This window comes from Artemia sp. Qi Xiang Cuo, chromosome 9 (genome assembly GCF_049724085.1).
Source record: "Artemia sp. Qi Xiang Cuo chromosome 9, ASM4972408v1, whole genome shotgun sequence".
NCBI classification, from domain to species: Eukaryota; Metazoa; Arthropoda; class Branchiopoda; order Anostraca; family Artemiidae; genus Artemia; species Artemia sp. Qi Xiang Cuo.
Window position 1 is genome coordinate 22,041,976 of NC_142802.1, and position 20,942 is coordinate 22,062,917.

Here is a 20,942-nt window from a genome sequence, read left to right on the forward strand (position 1 = left end):
TCTGACGAGGTTTTTCCACGCTTCAAAACCGAGGCGACTGTGCCAAAGAGAAAACTGTCGGGAACCATAGAAGTGGACAAACACATCTGAAACAGTAGCTGAATGTGATCTATCAAAGTTGGGCAAACTACTTTTAGATGATAAGAAGAAATTCCGTCTTGATCAACAGAGCTAGATTGCATGTTCTTAACAGCTTGACCAATATCAACAGTAGAAACTGGTTATACATTATTCTAAGAAATACGTTTAGGCAAAAACGACTCAAGAAGGTTACTAAAAAGCTTTTCAACTTCCCGGTTCACCTTGCCGAAAATATCATTATAATACGACTCCCAAGTATGAACTGCTATAGGACTTTCAGAAAACTCACTACTAAGCTTATCCGAATTCAGAACATGAGACCACTCCTTTCCCGACGCAGGAAAATCAAAACCAGATACCCTAGACTGCCATAAATGTCTTTTATATGCACGCTTGGTACTTTGCTTCAGATCAAAGACAACTCCTCGATTTGGCCGACCGCAAGACACCCATAATCGTAGCCAAAACTTATCTTTATTCTTTACAACTTATAATTCTGGGTCCAAAACCCATTCTGATTTTCTAGTTTTAACTTGAATCTTTTCTAGAGGAACAGCAGTCGCCTCTGCTTGTTTTAAGCACTAAATTATTCTATCATAATATTCATTTAGAGACTGATTATCATTTGAGAAACGGATATATATATATATATATATATATATATATATATATATATATATATATATATATATATATATATATATATATATATATATATATATATATGTTCAACAATTGAGCATTAAGAAAATCTTATCTAAAAACAGCAAAAGAAAAAAAATTCTGCAAACTTACAATTCAGCTGTAGAAAAAATCTGTCGGCTGTCAATTTCAAAATCCAACTGAAGGCTAAAGCTGTGTAGTAGTGAATGCGTTTTATAATTCTATTCAAATTCAAAATAAAACTCTTGAGTACGAATGATGTAAGAAATAGCGATTGAGAAACTGCATTCGAAATTTTTAAACTCATCTTATTTATTATTATGACCAATTATTTATGAGCAATTTCAAGAGGCTCTATTCAAATTTCTTAAAAATTCCTTCTCGTAACTTTAAATTACGGTTCCATGGCACCTAAAAAAAGATTTACTATTTTCAAACTAATGATGAATGAAAAATATTTCTAATTAGGCAGTTTCTATGAAAACCCAATTTTCTCATTTTGGCTACAATGAAGGATGGCCCGCTCTTTATTAGGTTATAGCTTTACTAGGTAAAGGGGGCAGTTGCTCCCTAATAATTTGGAGAAAAATTATGATATAACCAATGCCCCTTGACTCTCCAGATGTGGTCCACTCTTGCTCCCCAATTAAAAAACAGGGGCTACACCCCTGCACCTTCATAAAGTTCTGCTTAAAAGATATCAGTAATTCCAAGGAAGCCTCATTTAACCCCAAAAAACAAGAACCATGCGCAAATATCATTTCTGGATGGGACATTTTCGAAATTTAGAATTGCAAAAAAATATACAATTAACAAGCATATAAATACATGGATCCAAATAAAAGATGTAAATAAATTCGTACTTGAGACAATCCACCAGAAACTTCAAAATATTGCAATCATAAAAAGTCTTTATTGGAATGTTAACATTTATGGGAATGTTAGATGATAGGAGTTTCCGCAGTCTTCTGACGGCTTTTACAGCGTATTGTAAGGACTCATCTCGTCCAGTGATGCTGTTGAGGATCGCCTGAAACATCTCTGAATATGACGAAAGTTCTTCATCTATTTTCTCCCATCCGAATGGCAGTTCATCATCAGAGCGTTCCTCCAAGGATTTCTTCTGGAGCCGGGCCAATCGAGGATCTATCCATTGGAATATGCCGTAATTATGGCTATAACAATGTATGAATATTATTAAAAATGTCGTTTTTCCAAAGAATAAAGATTATAATTTAATGAAATAAGCTGCGCCATGGCAAGGACATCCATGGCATATTCCATAAATATGGCTAAAAGGATGGAAAAACCATTATATAAATGTTGAACAATATCTCTTTTGTATTAATCTGACTTCGACTTTAATATATATGGTAACTAAGACAAGACAGGATTTAAAATATTCATAGCTTTATTTTGTTGTTTTTTTGAAAATTATTAACAATCAAATATAACTATTTACAAAAACATAATTTATTATTATGCTTGTGCTTGTTCCTTAAGTTTTATCTGTTTTGTTCGTGCTTGTCTATGTGCTTGCTACATTGGCTTGTGCTGTCATTTTCTGGTCTATTACTATGCTTCTGCGATTGTTCTATGAGTTTTAATTTCGTTTTATTTGTCATTATCCGTCTTTTTCTTTTGCTTTTTTTTCTCATTCTTCTTCTTTGTTTATACTCCGTTCATCATTATATTTCAACGGGTTTTAAATAAATTCAATTCAATACAATTTACAGATTTTTCGGGACATATGATATATGACAGGAGATATATGACAGCCATACATGATATGCAGCAACGTGTCAAAATTACTAAATTTTTTAATTTTCCTATCAGGTGCATGTCTATTATTTCAATTCAACGAAGTTGTCGTCATCTTTTTGGTGGAGTAACGGACAAGGCTAATAAAAAAGACAATATTTGTCAGCGAAAAAATAGACACCATTTGAAAGATGCCATATTTCATACAGAGTTGTAAAAAAAATTTACAAGAAAAATTGAAAAGACGTGGATATCAGATCAGATCAGAATTTGAGGTTTTCTGACATAACCAGCAACACTTCAAGCGTCCTGAAGTACTGGTTCTGCCTGCCTACCAGTGGGTAAAGGCAGGCACACATAGCAGCCCCCACCCCTGGGGTGTAAGAGGGGACTCAACAGGTGAGACCTAGACCTATTTTAACTTGTAATTTGACTACAGTAACCAATCCTTGGGTTTATGCCACTGCTACTGTTGATGCTTGATGTTTTGTGCTGATTGCTTTCTATTCTTCAAATTTCACAATCCCCTGCTTTGGTATTTGAAATTTGTTACTTGATTGTGGACTATATCCTGCCTTATACCCAAACTGTCTTATATCACTGCTTATTCTGTTCCTGTTTTGTTGTTTACTTCAGATAAGAAATGAAAGGTCAACTCAAGCCACCTCGTGAACGAAGGTCTGACATCTCAATCCAATTCTCTGGATCAGAATCTGTTTCAGAGAAACTACTCATGATCACTAACCACATAAATAGCATAAAAATCAAACATAAAATGCTAGCAGATTCACTACAACCTGACAACCTTAAAACTTCAGTGAAAGGGTTACTTGATGACCTTGTATTGGCTAAGATCTCTTCCCAGGTAGATGAGGCAGTGGTTAAAATGAAAGAGGAACAGACATCCGTGCAACATAATGTCACTATCTCTTCAGATAAGCTGGATGCAATCAAGCAGGAGGTGTATGCTGGCCTCGACCTAGATCTTAGTAATCTAGTGGATAAAACTCTTGAAAGCTATAACAGACGCATATTTTCTGTTGAATCTTCATTGGCTACTTTTGTCATCCATGATAGACCTTAAAAACTCTTTCCAGCCTATCCAGTCCAACCTGGCAAGATTAAATGACCGTTTTGAACAGCAGGCTTTGAGCAACCAAATTATTGTCTTTGGGGTGAAAGAGGAGACCTCCATTGAAAACACTGAAAGTCAATTCTTGTCACTATGTGCTGGGAAATTTCCTGGCATACCGATTATTCAGTCTGATGTTGTATCAGCCAAAAGAATTGGCAATCCATCTACAAAACCCAGACCCATAGTTGTTGAATTTTGCAACTTACGAGTTCGTCAACTGCTTCTCAGACAAAAGAAGGATTTGAAAGGATCAGGGATTTTGTTTTCTGAGACGCTTACAAAACCACGCTTACAACTTCTTTCATATACCAAGTCAAAGCTTGGCTTACGTAATGTTTGGTCCAGTAAAGGTGATATCCTGTATAAAACCCAATCTGGAAGAGTGGTTAAGTTTAATAATCAGAATAAAATTGATTTATGTGCTGCAAATGCAGAAAAATTAAAGTGATGGATTTAGATTTATTTTCTTATAATATATTGCATTGTTTCTGCAGGGATTTACTTGCTGTTCTTAAAATATTCCTCTATTATTCTTTACTGTCCTCACATAATTTTGACTGGTACCATATTACACTGTGTGCCAATAGTTTGGATGATATGTCCCTTCCCACTAATATTTCCTTATGTTTGTTTGTGATTCTGTCACCTTCATGTTGTCTGATTTACATTATATTCTTGTCGTGTCATTATACTTGTAACCCCCATAATATCAACTGGTCACACATTATAGTTTGTGCTAATACTTATAATAATATGTGCCTTCCCACTGATTTTTCTTTATGTTTGTTTATGATCCTTTCACCATCATGCAGCTTGGCTTCTATAATGTTTTTGTCATATCAGCACACTTGCAGCTCATATAATTTTCACTGGTCTCATATTGCATTTTGGGCAAATATTATGAATCATATATGTTATCCCACTGTTATTTATTTATTTTTTTTATATTTGTTTGTGATCCTATCACCTTTATGCAGGCTGAATTCTTTCATATTTTTGTCATTTCAGCATAATTGCAGCTCATATAATCTTGACTGGTTCCACATTATACTTGGGGCCAATATTTTGATGAATATGTGCCATGCCACTATTATTTCCTTATCTGGGTTGGTGATCCAATCGCCTTCCTGTAGCCTGAATTCTATCATATTTTTCTCATGTCAGCACACATGCCACTCACATAATTTTGATTGGTCCCATATTATATTTTGGTCTATATTTTGAATAATATATGGCATCTCATTGATATTTCTTTATCTTATTTTTTGAGGCTATCTCCCTTGTGTACCCTGCACTCTATCATATTTTTGTCATGTCAGTATATATACAGCTCTTATTATTTCTTACTACACATATTATAATTTTGTCTAATATTTGTGATAATATGTATCATTCTATTGATATTCATTTATATTTGTATGTGATCCTATGACATTCAGGTCGGCTGACAACTATTATATTTTTTTTTCATGTCAGCATACTTGCAGCTTACATAATTTACTGGTCCCACATTATAAATTGGGCCAATACTTTGAATAAAATGAGTCATTCTACTGGTATCTCTTTATGCTTTTTGTGATCCTCTCACCTTCATGTAGCCTAATTTCTATTATTTTGTTGTCAGTCCAGCACACTTGCAGCTCATGTAATAGCAACTGGTGTAACATTATACTTTGGTCCAATACTTTGGATAATTTGTGCCATCCCACTTATATTTCTATGTGTATATTTATTATGTGAGATAATTATGGGTGATTTCTCTTTTCTTTTGAATTCTTCTATTCTTAATTCGGTTATATTTGATCAACCAAGTAGGGCTGGTAAACAAGAGACTCACACACTTGACCCTCTCCTTGAATCTATGGTTAATCCTAGCTGTAATTATCACGCTACCATTGATTATTGTGATAAAATTATACCCTCACTGTCTTTAAATAGTAGTTTTAATGTATTTTGTTTGAATGTGCGTGGGATAAGAGATAAGTGGGATAGTCTGAAATCGTATTTGTGGTCTGATAATTCTTGCCCTTTTGATGTAATAGGTTTAACAGAAACATGGTGATCTGATGGTGAAAATTTTACAGCCTATGATATGCATGGTTATTTTGCTGTCCATATCCCCAGAATGGTAACAAAGTGTTCAGGGGGTATTTCTTTATTTATAAAATCTGATATTGAATTTTGGAGAAGGTCTGACCTTGAATCCTTGTTTACATCAGCAGTGGCTAATAGTAAGACATTTTATTTTCCTGTCATTTATCTGAAAAGCCAGTTTGTATGTGACACTGTTTGTTTGTTTTATAAGCCCCCTCCTTTTCCAACACATTTGTTCTGTGATTTGCTTGATCAACCTTCTTGTGTGGGGTCTTTCTCTAAAAAACGTATTTGTGTTTTGGGAGATTTTAATTGTAATATGTTAAATATTGGATCAAGTGATGAATGTGACCATCTCTTTGACGTGCTTTCTTCTGCTGGTCTACTTCCTTCAATTTTTTTCCTTCTCGTGTTGACCATACTAGAAATTCTGCCACTTTAATAGACAATATTTTCATTTCTCATTCTTCTAATTTTGAAGTTTACTTCTGGTCTTGTTTTCACTGATCTTTCTGATCACTTCCCTCTTTATGTTTCATTTTTTGTGCCTCATACTGAGATTGCTGTGGATGAGCAGGTTGAGTCTTCTTTTAGAACTCCCACAGATAAAAAAATTTCTAATTTAATACATAGTCTTCAGAGTAATGATTGGTCTAGTGTCCTTGAAGCTAATGATGTTGATTGTGCAACGAATTTATTTTTGTGTCATATGGGAGCTCTGTTGGATAAGCATTTTCCTCTTAGAAAGAGGCCAAGGAATTCCATACCCAAATGTCCATGGATGTCTAGAGGTCTGATCAATGCTCCACATATGAAGGCGTCTCTGTTCAAGGTTGTATTTAAAAGTAAGACACAGGATGATCTTTTGAAGTATAAACTTTATAAAAATGTACTTACTTCTTCAGTAGGTGCTGCCAAAAAGCTATATTTTTTGCGTCGAATTGATGAGTGTAAGGGGAATTTGCGAAAGGTTTGGACTGTAGTTAATGAAGCTCTTTCCCGCAAGAAACTCAAACAGTCCCCCCCGTGTCACTACAGGAAAGCTGATGGATCTTTCGTGGACAAAAATTCTTCAGCAAGCGCCTTCAATTCGTATTTCACCTCACTTCCTTCAGTTTTTAATCCACCCTACAGCAGAGTAAGTAGTTTTCCCTTAGCAGAAAAGTAATTTTTCCTTTTTCCACGCAGTGATACCGAAATTTCTAACATTATTTCTCAGCTTTCAAGTAGCCGTTCAGTTGATGGTTTTGGTTTGAGCTGTAAGGTTCTTAAAAAAATTGGTCAGTTTGTTTCTAACCCCATCTCACACATAACCAACCTCTCTCTTTCTTCTGGTGTTTTTCCTCATTTATTTAAGGTTGCTAATGTTGTACCTTTGTTTAAAAAAGGTGATTCATCTCTAATTTCAAATTATAGACCTATTTCTCTCCTTCCTGTAATTTCTAAGGTTGTTGAAAAAGTAGTGTATTGTAGACTCTCTTCATTTGTATTTAGTACTAATACGACTGCAGGTAATTCTCTCATAACTAACCATCAGTATGGCTTTCGTCCCAGTTTTTGTGTGTTAACCTAGACAAGGGCTTGTGTGTTTTGGGTCTATTTCTTGACTTTTCAAAGGCATCTGATATGGTCGTTCACTCTGTTCTTTTGTCTTAATTATCTTCATTTGGAGTGCATGGAGCCCCACTTGAATGGTTTAGGTCTTACCTCTCAGGGAGATCTCAGTATGTTTCGGTTAATGGTACTTCTTCCTCTTCCTTGCCTATTGTAAAAGGTGTCCCACAGGGCTCTGTGCTTGGACCACTTTTGTTTTTAATTTATATTAATGATCTTGTTGATGGTCTTCATCCCCTTGTGCACCCTATTCTTTTTGCTGATGACAGTAACTTTTTCATTGCTGCAGTGGACCTGCCATCTGCCACTTCCCTAGCTCAAGGTCTTCTTGATAAAGTAAAAGATTGGTGCTTGTCAAATGGTATGACTCTCAACAGCCAAAACAGTGCCATTGTACACTTTAGAACCCCTTATCGTATGAGAGACGCAAGGGAGCCAACCATCCTGACTTATGGGAACGATATTATACCGCAAGCTACTATAGTGAAATTTCTTGGTGTGCATCTTGACTGTGTTCTTTCTTTTAAACCCCACATAACTCATACCCGTTCCCTTGTCCTCCGCCAATCTTCAATGTTATACAGGGTTAACTCATTTCTTCCCCCAGATGTTATGCTTTCTCTTTATTATGCTTTTATTTTTCCTCACCTTTCTTATTGCTGTTCTGTCTGGGGTAGTACTAACAAATCTCTTCTCTGCTCCCTTCAAAGAGCCCAAAATAGGGCAGTGAAGGCTACTTTTCTTCTACCTCATTTTTACCCTTCCTCTGATCTTTATACTGATACCGGAATATCTCTGATGGATCGTATTGTGGGTAAAAGTTACCTTTATTTAGCACATTCTGCTTTTCTAGGTACACTTCCACCATCTTTGCAGCAGTTTTTCTTTCTGTGAGGCTCAGGTAGGTACTCTTCCTTTTTACTTAGCTCTTATCGAAGGTTCATTTTAACTAAGCGATCATCGACAGCAGGTCAGAGGTACCATGTTTATCAATCTATTTTTCAATGGAACTCCATCCATTCTAATGTCCCTCTTTCTCTTTCTGCAAAGGTAGTTTCTCATTTGGTATTGCCAGTATAGTATTTCCCCCCTTTTATATATATATATATATATATATATATATATATATATATATATATATATATATATATATATATATATATATATATATATATATATATATATATATATATATATATATATATATATATATATATATATATATATATATATATATATATATATATATATATATATATATATATTTAATCCTAATTTTCAATCTCTTCTTCGTTTAAATATTTTTTTTTATATGTTTTTTTCTGTATGTGCTTTATAATAGTGTCTTATTTGTTTTGTTGGCCCTTTACAAGCTGAGCTTCTTGGGCATGTATAATCTTTAAGTCTGTAATTGTTTTGTTTTTAGTATTAATAAATTGATTGATTGATTGATTGAATAAACTAAAAAAAAAAAAAAAAAGAAAAAACAGTTATTTTTAACCCTTCAGTCTGATTTGAGCCACTCGGTACATAAGCCTCCTCTGCTCATTGAATCTCAGCTTTAATAATAAACTAAAATACTCACTGATTACAAAATATATTAGGAGACTAGAACACGCATGATATGCTTAGGAGTTATGGGATAAGGGTTCCTTTTGAAACACACGATTTTACGACAAGTCTGAAGCTGCGACTTACGTCGAAAGGAAATGATACTTATACCCTTGTATTCATTGGTTTCAGATTTATCCACTCACTGAGTCAGAATTGTGACATTGTTTATACCTTTTCTTAGAAAAAGATTCAAGCTTGCCAATAAAATAGATTTTTTTTTTTTGCTTAAAAAAAGCACCGTTTTCAGTGTGTTTTTCAATTTAAAACGAATTACAAAACAAATTCCAATAATACCATTCGCTAGATGAATAAATCTGAACCTCGGCTGTTGAATAATAGTAAAATTGCCTTCTCACGTTGAAATACCTAAACTGTGGGACTGCAGAAAGATAGATGGCATATCAAAAGCTCCACAGGAAAACCATGCCTTGTTGTAGAAAAAAATAATTAGCTCTCTCCCAAGAACCATTAAAGTCTGGAATTAAACGAGGCTTAGTTCAAAGACGGGTATAACCCAAAAGGTCAGGTTCTGAAAGAGAACAGGTAACTATTCAGCAGTAAATGACTTGACAAGACTCCCCTGAGGGGACAGCCCCTTTCATATACGGAATAATTTCTGTTCTTTTTAATTTTTAATGTCGCTCCTTACTTTCAGTTAAAAAAACTTGTTTTTTTATTTAATTTCTTTTCGTTTTTTTAGTGATCGAACTTTTTCAGGGGAGAAGGGAATTAGTAAAAAAAAAAATGATAATATGAATAAGTAATACCGGTAAATTTAAATATGTGGGATTTTTTTGCAATACTTTGCTGGGTAGAAACTGAACCCACGACTCTATGCGTCTTTATATGCTTTTTCCAAATATACTAATCGCTTCCTTCTCAGATTTCATTATGACCTATCAAAGTGACATCTTGTTCCTTATTGTTTGTCAGTAGAAAATTGTTACCAAAAGTTTTCAAAAATAATTTAAAACGATCATAATCTCTTACTTATCTCATTCCTAGTGAGCATCACTTCAACTTACTACCCCTCCCCCACCTCCAGATGAATAAATATACAGCCCCTTATATATTCTGACTGTTTTTTTACAATGCAGGACGCCAATCAATTGGTAGTAATAATCCAGAATGGTAAATATTTATCCATCATGGGGGAGGGGATATAAAATGGAGCAATGCAATTTTAGGAATGACATAAGTAAGTATTTATGTTAATTTTAAAGCAGTTTTCAGAATTTTCGGTAACCGTTTCCTACTGGCAAATAACAAGGGACAGGATGTCACTTTAAGAGTCACTTTAAGGGCCGAAAATGAAATTTACGGCAAGTGAATAGTATGTTTGGAAAGTTCATAAAAAGACACATCGAGCGGTGTGCTATCTTCTATTAAGCATATTAGTGTATGAAAAAAACATTATCTTGCCGAGTACCCAGAAATTGGGGGAAATTGTAGGATTTCGTGGGGCCGAAGCCCTCCCTGGTCTGGGGCGCAAGATTTTGCTCAAAGCGATTACTGGGGAACAAATGTTATTAAATATTCGGCAAATTACCAATTATTCCAGGTAGACTTCCTAGGTTTTATTTAACGTTACCAGATGTTTTGAGCATGAAAATTTTATTCAGAATTCAATTTTCTGAATAGAAAAGAATTAAGTGTTCTAAAGTTATTTTCGTAAATAAAAACAACGAGTATTTCCAAAGAGAAATGTCTTTAAATCCTTTCTTATGTTTTTTTTTTTAACAGCTGAAGAATTGGTTAAATTACTGTAAGTGGTTTCTAAAATAGCAAATGTTAGCCATTCCAATAATTTTGCATAACCACTCACCACTCAAGGTTACTGCGAAAATTATATCTCTGAGAAATACGAAAAGACGTTATTAGAAACATCTTCACCGTAAAATGTTACAAAAACACCTCAGCAATAATATATTGGTAAAAATACAAATTTTCAATATTGATCAGTCATATGGGGAAATACAATGAATTGACTTTTAGGTTGTAATTAGGCTTAGCTCCATAATGGCAACCCTCCTAAAATGTCATATACTTTTGGAGTCAGAAAAAGATATGTATTTCCATCAATAATGCTCCTAACAAAAGCTAAGAGCATTCAAGCCTCGAAATAAACTATAACTGGAATTCAACCACGGCGACCTTTGAAATTCAAGAACTGAAAGGAAAAAAGTTAAGTCAGAAAACTTTACGGCACAGTTATACAAACTCAAAACCTTACCCTAATTCTCATAATTTTCAAAGAGCATATACCCCCCCTCCTTGAAGAGACAAAAAATGTAATTTTGAAATTTTGCACGGTATCCTAAAAACTTGTTCAATTACAAGGAAACAGAAGACCCGAAGACGGGCCCAAAAATATTTTATAAAGCTGCTTGACTTCAGGAGTAAGATTTAGGTCTAATTGCTTTCATTTTGAGTCTTACGTGCTTGTAATTATTTTTATAAGGACAACTATTCATAAAAAAAATTTCAAACTAGATTTACTCTTTTTCAATACCAAAAATTATTTTTTAGAACATTTTATAGTATTTGCCATTGAAATTCAAATTTACTCAATCATCATGATTTTGAATAATTAAGGAAAGCCTTTGATCATGTGAGAATCCCACTTTGAGATCTTTCTTATATAGCTTTTACTCATCTGGCTTTTGGCATGCAGAGTCTACCTGTGTCTAATTTCAGTGCTAGTTTACTTCAAAATTGAGTACCTATAGCTTTTATAGGAGCATTTCTAGACAAGGCTAACTTCTTGTTTAATGCAGAGCCCAACTGTGTAGCATTTAAGTGGGATGGGCGTTTGAAACTTCAGGGTTAATCCCGGTGACCCCAAAAGGGGAATTTGTGTCCTAAAATTTAAGTAATCATATTCCCGCTATGAAAGGACAACTTACTTGGGCCATGCGTCATTGCTGAGACAGTGGACAAGACACGTGGATCGTTATAATAAGAATGAAGCAATCAATTCATTAGATGATTGATAATTCGCTAGTGAAAAAAAATATTCATAATAAGTAAAACGCCTAAATTCACCATCCAGCCCGACGAAACTTTAGAAGAGGTTGGGGGGAACCCAACAGACATATCATGATCTTCTTCATTGGTGAAGCAGTTGTGCATGGTAAATATATATCTTTCGAATATCCAAACTTCTCGCAATCCCACCCTCCATAGAGGCATGATTATTACCAATATTAAATTATGGCAATAAAAATATTATTTATCACTATGAAATTAAAAGCTTATTAAACCATTTTTATTGAACAAGACAATAGAAAATGACGGGTTGGAGGTGAATTTTGAAAAATGGTAGTGCTCAATTCAAAGCGGATAAGGTGAAAATCAGAAGAGATTGGGTATTTGTAACCTTTCCCCTTTAGAGGACCTAAAATACAGAAAACTTATAAATTAATAATAAAAACGTGCAAAATATTGTTGCAAAGGGATGAAAATATGACCCTTTTCAGGAAAAAAAGTCTTTTCCCAGGATCATGTCAAACTTGTGAAAAAATTTTTGGCACCCATACAAACGAAATATTCTATATGGGAACCTTAGCAATAAATCGGAAAGTGTTTTACATAAGGAAATCTAATAATGTTGTTTCATCAAGATCAAGCTTCTTTTTTTCACCTTCATCACCAATCTTTTATAGTCTTTATAAGACTGTTATTCGGGCAAACAGAATAAAAAAAAGAAGAAATACATGGATGCTGACTTTGAGCTTTATTAGCCCAGAAATGGCTTACCCTCGATCAAACAACTTAAAATTCAGAATGTTTCAACCCTTTCTAACCCCTTTTTGTACTGATCTGTGGTCGTAAGAGAGGTGCTTCTTTTACAATGATATTGATTTTGCATCACCTCTAAAATCGTTCAAAAGTTGGCTATTTCTTTTGAATTTGCCCTAATATAATGTCTCCACTCATGCCTTCATTGAAATGGGAGGAATACAAGGAATTCTTCCTGGAGGGGTTGGCTGAGGACCCTCCAGCCATAGCAGATTTTTTTTGCAAAAAAAATGCGTTCAAGTAGTTAAAAATAGCATGTCTTCAACAAGGCAAATTAATAGAGGGACCGTAACCAAAAACTGAGTTACTCACTCAATAAAATACACTTCTCCTCTTTCGGTGTAGGCCTTCTCCCAATTGAGTGTCAGTGGACCCAATTCTTCTTCGGTGGGCTGAATACGACTAGATGAAGGCGCCTCTCCAGGTGATCGCGAACGAGCTAAAACAAAGAAATTTATAAAGACGAATTTGTAGGCATATTTTTTTCTTTGGCACCACTTAAAATATTACCATCTAATTTGCTTTCGATATAAAACTAAGATAATTTGTGGGGTGGGGGTTTAAAACGACAGCTTTTGTTTGTTTTTTTTCTTTTTTTAACCAGAGCTTTACCTCTTTAGTAATCTGTTTCTACTATGTTTAAGGGCCCGGGATGTAACTAATACCTCAGATATGAATTACAGAAGCGAATTTTGTTCAATTTATTTGGAAGTATTGCAACAAAATAATTTACTTGAGACAAAAAAAATGCTTCTGACAACAAACAAAATTGTTGGCTACTCAAATAATTTCACTTTGGAGACTGATATAAATCCATGAGCAAATAAAAGAATCCAAATATTTTGCAATTAGGTCTGTATAGGCATGTAAGCAGGAATTTTTTGAGGGGGAAGGCCCTTCTCTTGCGTACGTCCCTGGTCCAATATCCTTTTTAAGGGGAGGGGAAATCATCTTCTCATGGAGGCTTGAATTACTTAAATCACTACCTGGCCTTTATCATTCTCTTTACACTGGCAAAAATTTTGGGGGTTTGGCATTTTTTAAGACTAATCAATAACCAGACATAAATTTCAGAGAGGATGGTGGGAGAGGAGGTCAAACTGGATAGTCCCCTTTCCCTAGGATAGAGTGATATTTCAACGTTACGAGACTATGAAGATAACTATATTGTAAAATACAGGCACTTCCACAAGGAAAGAGGATCCTTTAGGCCCTTTCCAGCCAATCCCAAAATCTTGCAATTATTTAAGAAATATCTTACAATTTCCGTATAGTTTTCCTACTTTTCTACATTTTTCAAAGTTATGCTAACGGCCCGACGAAATACTACATTGATGCTTTCTTGAAATATCACTAGCTATGGTCTGAACGAGACCCCGGTGCCACGCCGGCGCATCGACAGAGCGCCGCAAATGATAGGCCCGGTTGACCGCCACCGAAGTGTCGCAACACCACCGGCACACCGCACGCGTGCTACCGCCGGCAGAAGCGGCGGCGTTCGGTTGACTTTGAATTAATTTTGCCACCCCAAGTGATTTAGCACTAGTCACTATCCCTGCCAAATATTGCTTTGCATACCATAATTCTTCACTATTCTCTTGTTCGTTAATTTTCGTCTATTGTGTTACTTTGCATATAAACTAGACAGATAAAATTGCAATATACATAGTTCTTCATATGTTGACAAAAGCATCATCTTCATGAAATTAATTTTTTTTTTCAAACAAGTTTTTTCAACTGAAAATAAGGAGCAACATTAAAATTTAAAACCAACATAAATTATTCCGTATATGAAAGGGGCTGTCCCCTCCTCAACGCCTCGCTATTTACGGTAAAGTTTTTATTGTTTTAAAAGTAGAGAGGTGAAAAAAGAGTCAAACTTTAGCGCAAAGAGCGAGGCGTTGAGGAGAGGACAGTCCCTTTCATATTCGGAATAATTACTGGAAGTTTTAAGTTTTAATACGCTCCTTAATTTTAGTCAAAAAAATCTTTTTATTTAACTTCTGAACGTTATTCAACTAATGCAGTTCGATTTTGGCTAACCATGCATGAAAAATCAAAACACAATTTGCATATTAGTTTTGGCAGATTTATTCTGGATATTAATTAATTTATTTATTTTATAACACATCAAAAATACAAAGCATGACGATGGAGTATAACAAAAAGAAAGAAAATGAAACAAAAAAAACATATACGAAACAGGAGCAAATGCGTGCAAATCCACTCCAAATGCGTAGCCACTCCAAGCGTGGTCAGCCTCTTTAAATGAATCATACGAATATATATATATATATGCATATATATGTATATATATAAATATGTATATATATATATATATATATATATATATATATATATATATATATATATATATATATATATATATATATATATATATATATATATATATATATATATATATATATATATGCATATATATGTATATATATGTATATATATATATATATATATATATATATATATATATATATATATATATATATATATATATATATATATATATATATATATATATATATATATATATATATATATATATATATATATATATATTATATTTTACATAAAATATAACAAAATAAGAAAAAAATGATAATAATAACCCAGCAAAAAACTAAATAAATAAAGAAAAGGAAACTAGCATTAAAACAAAAAATCCTTCCAAGGGTGGTTCGACGGATAACCCGTAAGCTTGGAAAAAAAACTTATCTGCAGCATCAAGAGGATCCGGCAAGCTGGATCTCTCCCGCAGTCTATCATTTCTAGTCCAGGGAGTCCGGACAAGGAACTTTAAATATTTGAAATAGGCCCTCCTGATTTATACTTTATCTGATTGGTTAAACATGTCCCAGAAAGGAACCAGGCACAAAACATGAGGGAGAGAAACAACACTCTATACTTTCGCAAGGTGGCGTTTACCAAGATTCAGCTGTGGTCCAACTGCATCCGCATATGGATTACGGATCTTACGTTTGGTTCGAGCAATAAGTAATTTCCGATTTGACTTCAGGGATGTACCAATAGGTAAACCAAGGTACACAAGATCCTGCAGTGGTACAACATCAGAATCATCCAGATTTACTCTATCAGGGGTTTCAGAACGGTTAAAATTAAATAATAACACTTGAGACTTAGCCGCATTTAAAGAAAGACTAATCTCAATATAATTCTATGCAATCTCCCTTAAACTTTTTTCCAAACGAAGCACAGCCCTACTTAGGCTAAGAACGTCATCCGCATAACATAAAACAGACAAATTAACACCGTTAAATATACAGCAAGGCGATAAATCCCCTTGGGCTCTTAGGGTCGCGTTATTATAAATAGTAGGAGGTAATGGCCCATGTTTAATTCCAATATTCCCACGGAGTTCTGAGGAAAGAAGGAGGATCCAATCTTGAAACATACACGGAGATGTCAATACATACAATAAAGAGGTCGAACTACATCAACAGATACCCCCCTTTTTAGTAATTCATGCATAGTCTGAGAATGAATTAGAGATCCGAAAGCATCACTAATATCATATGCGCCAATAGCCAAAGGGCTACCTGACCTTTCGGCATCCTTTAATATTCTAAGTAAGCCCCTTAAAGTGTGGTAGCAACAGAGACGCGGTTGAAACCAAAACTGAAAAGGAGAAATAATATACTGTTGACGAATATGATCAATAATCAACGACTCAGAAATCTTTGAAAAGACACTAGAAATTGTAATGGGCCTATAAGACAAACATTGAGAAAGCTGTTTCCCTTTTTTCAAAACCGGATTTACAACACCAAGATATAAGCAGTCGGGCACAACCCGTATAGTAAAAATCGTCTGAAACAGTAAAGGGAAATGGTCAACAATGTAATCGCTGGCAAATTCAAAATGGCGCAGACAAATCCTATCCGAACCAAAAGAAAACTTCTTTTTAAGCTTCGGTACAACCTCTTTAATCAAATTACCTCCAACGACTACCTGCTTGGATCTTGCTCGACTGTTCAAAAACTCTTAATTTCACCATCAAACTATTTAGCCTGTGGACTATTAGGGGCTTTAAACTGGGCAAAAAAATGAGCCACCCACTCACACTCGGGTATTTCAAAAGCGCTAAGATCAGTAATCGACCGGGGCGAGACTTCAAAAGTAAATTTGGATCGTCAGCGATTTTGCCTCCAGATATTGGCAGCATGATAACGGAGCGCTTTGCAAAACTTTCTTTTCGTATAAATACGGACGGCATTTACAACACCAACTCTAGGCCTATCACACTCTTGCCATATACGCAACGATACTTTAGCCTGGGAACAAGCACTGACTAAAATTGGATTCAGTTAAACAGGTTTTGAGGAGGGTCGCCCCTCCTCAATACCTTGCTCTTTACGCTAAGGCTGTTAGCACTTTTAAAATATTTTCCTATTCTAATTAAACAGCCCCTGTGTTTCAATTTTAGTACACAGTAAAATTTTAGCGTAAAAAATAAGGTATTGACGAGGGGGCAACCCTTCATATATGACATAGTTTCTGTTCGTTTTTCAAATAATCCCGGTAAATCTGGCTCATCCACTATGAAATATACCCCTCCACCTCACGGAACTCCTCCGTTTAAATTTAATCCAACGTAAAGTGCACCCCCTCCCCGTCAAATTCCCTCCAGACAGTTCCTTCCTCGCTGAAAATCCCCCCACCCTCTCTGTAAAATTGCTTGTGGACGACTCACCGAAAAAATTCTCCTTGGCATTTTTTCAGTGGAATAAGACTTTAAGCTCTAATTGGTTTCTCGGTCTCTCCAGATATGTCCTCTTCCATGGAAATTATTTCCTAGAAAACAAAATTAAAAAGAATTTCGTATAATAATTCTGTCAACCCCCCCCCCCCCAGTGTAACATTTCCCCTAGCATATTCACTCATCAACAATTCCCCCCTCCCCCCAAAGGAAGATTCTCCCCTTAGAAATCTACCCCAAGCACACACAGCCCCCCCCTAAAAAAATGCCTGTATACTTCCACGTAACAAATATTACATGTAAACAATGGGCAAAGTTCATAGCTTGCAGCCCTTCCCTCGGGGACTGGGGCGGGTCATTTTACATATAAAGACATAGGTATTAGATTTTTTCGACTATGCTGAGCGAAGTGGTTATCTAAAAATTTCGATCCAGTGACTTTAGGGGGAAAAGATCAAAGTGGGAGGGGGCCTAGTTGCCCTCCAATTTTGTGTCACTTAAAAAGGGCACTATAGCTTTTGACTTCCGTTTGAATGAGCCCTCTCGTGATATTTTAAGAACACTGGGTCAACAAGATTACCCCTGGGAAGAAAAAAATAAACAAAAAAAACGCATCCGTGATCTTTCTTCTGGCAGAAAAAAAAAATACAAAATTCCACATGCATATAGGAACTTTAAATATCTACCATAGAATTATCTGATACCCTGAATCTGATGGTTGTGATTTTCATTAAGATACTATGACTTTAGGGGGTGTTTTCCCCCTTTTTTGAAAACAAGACAATTATTCTCTGGCTCGTAACTTTTGATGGGTAACACTAAACTTTATGAAAATAATATACATATGAAATCAGCATAAAAATCCGATCCGATGTGTCTGCTCCCTTTTAATTAGATTCCTTCGATCTTATTGAATGTCACGGCGAATCTACTATCTATTATTTCAACTATTATGCAAGGGTTCTGAAACGCCACAACCATTTCGTTTCTTCCAGATTCCTACTTCTCTTGGTGAATAACGAATAAGACCAGCGTTCAGCCAGCGACTTTTTTAACTCATGAATAGGCCCGAACCTTTTGTTAGTTCAAGCTGGGATTTGAGAAAGACTGACGAAAACAATAATATTTGCGGGCAACATTGATCACACGGACAGCGCGCCACCGGTACTATTTTTGGCCACACCGCCGCCGGTCTTCCCTTATCAGCGCGGCACGAAAGTAACATCGGCGGCGTGCCACCGCCACTATTGTTGGCCCCGCCGCCACCGCTCTTCCCTTATCGGCGCGGCACCGGAGTCTAGTCTGAACTAAGCATATGTTCTCCAATGAACCTAAAGTTAAGATAAGAGTTTGGAACTACGCAAATGGTGTACAAGGTTATGTAGCAAATGGCATGCAAAGTTACGGAAGCTTCTTAATTTCATTTGCTTTTGTCATTCTTAATTCTGTTTCGTATTACAACTTCAAAAGTATCTCATTAATACTGCAATATTTAAAGCATGTAAAATTTTAGTCAATTTTACTCTTTTACTTAGATTAATCCAAATATTAAAAAAAAAGAATGTTTACAGATCTTGTTTTGCATATTGAGTGCAATTTTATGCAAGGTAATAATTTTATGCAAGGTAATAATTATGTCCTGGGGGCATATAAGGTTTTTATAGAAAGTGTTATTGTATAAACTTCAAAAAGGCTCATTTGACTGGAAATTGAAAGGGCTAAGTGCCCTGTTTAATAGTTGAAAGTGATTGGAGGGCAACTAACCCCCCTCTCACGCCCACCATTTCCCCAAACACATCCGATCAAGTTTCTGAGATAGCCCTTTTGTTCAACATAGTTTAAAGTTCTTGAAATTGGGTCTTTGAGGATGACACCCCCCCCCCTCCCCACATCCCTCAGGACAAGGGTTGTAACGTATGTGTTTCCAATTTCCAATCAAATGAGCCCTTTTTGTAGTTTATACGACAACTCCTTTGATACGAAGTGCTCTCCTAAATATACGAAGTATATATAGGAGAGCAAAAAAAAAACACTAAATTGTGTCCTTTCAGTTCTTGGAGTAATGTCTTGCAACTGTTTTTCCAAGTTAAAATTCACATGAGCCAAATCTGGAAGTTCAATAAATTCTTGGGCATCACACAGCAGCTGATACTCACTTAAGTCATTTGGGTTGTAAGTTTTTAGCAAGTCTAGAAGAAAAAAACGAAAATCAAAGAGCATCCAAGGTATAAATTAGATATTTCTTCTATACAATTAAACCAACACTCCCTCCTTGAAGATCAATCCAAGGACCCTCCCTACCTGGATAAATTATAGAAGAAAAACAACTAATAGTTGTAACATTTCGTTCATTCAAGCCTACAACATACATTTTTAATATTCTATGTATTCAAGTCTAAACACTTCATTTTTATAGGCTCTTTAACGCATTTTTAGCCTTATTACATAAAGTTGTTTTTATACTGTATTTACATATTTATATCTTATGCTCATGTCCTTTGGAAAACTAAAAATAATGATTAATAAACTTTCGGAACAAAATTTCTTCTCCATGCAGAGTACCACTTTAAAAGTAATCGAATTCACTAATATGGTATGATAATATAAAAGGAACAAATATAAAAATGATTTAAACTACAAAAGGTTTAAAGTGATAAAATATTACTTAACAACTCCCTAAACAAACATTCATTAGTTTTCCCAGTTCTTAATATGCTCTTACTCTCCAGGAATTCACACCATTAATTCCAGCCAGCCTGAATACATGCATCTAATACAAAACTTCAGGACACCATAGTACAAGTTAATAAACTAACAGTAACCCCATAGAGAAGGTTATATAATGGGAAATTCTAACAAATCATTGAGCCAAACTTCCCACAATAAAAAAAAAAAAACTTTTCCTGCTAATAGTTTTTCAGACAAACTCAAAAAATCTTCCGTGACCCTCTTAGTTGAAGCCCCCCCCCCCTCTGGGAAATCCACTGATCCATATTAATATGCACTCTCTGCACCTCTTAAATCGTCCATCTTTAAGCATGTATACAAATTTTTCGTATTAATGACAAGCCAACAGAATGAATTTATCAAGGCATACTAAAATAGGAACACACTGTGTACATGAACTAAAGCTGTTGAGTTTCTTTTTTGTGTGTGCATGTCCAGGGATGTTCTCAGCTAGTCGATAAAAACTTTAGTTGGTAAAATTGTGGGACGAAGCAATCAAGCTTGCCAACTTACACACTTTTTGTGTGAAATGCACTCTTTTTACCTCAGAGGGATACATAAGAGTGAAAACACTCTTTTTGGGTGTCATTTTTTATTTGGTTTAAAAGTCATTAGTTGGAATATTCGTCAGAAGACCATTTAACTCAAGGAGAAGGTTGCCAACTTCCACACTTTACGTGTTAAATATGGTCTTTTTCACTTTAGAGCGGATTCAGA

The 20,942-nt window shown here is 35.1% G+C and overlaps 1 protein-coding gene across 1 annotated transcript in view; it reads right to left on the minus strand.

Moving 5' to 3' along the window:
• The window catches only part of LOC148948452 (uncharacterized), a 48,601-nt gene that overhangs the window by 23,871 nt on the left and 3,788 nt on the right, over positions 1 to 20,942 (minus strand). The window contains exons 3-6 of the mRNA XM_089094935.1: positions 19,530 to 19,687; positions 16,216 to 16,417; positions 13,076 to 13,202; positions 1,608 to 1,919 (exon numbers count right to left, since the gene is read on the minus strand). Coding sequence (XP_088951061.1) covers positions 1,608 to 1,919; positions 13,076 to 13,202; positions 16,216 to 16,417; positions 19,530 to 19,687 — 799 coding nt within the window. The remainder of the gene's footprint in view (positions 1 to 1,607; positions 1,920 to 13,075; positions 13,203 to 16,215; positions 16,418 to 19,529; positions 19,688 to 20,942) is intronic.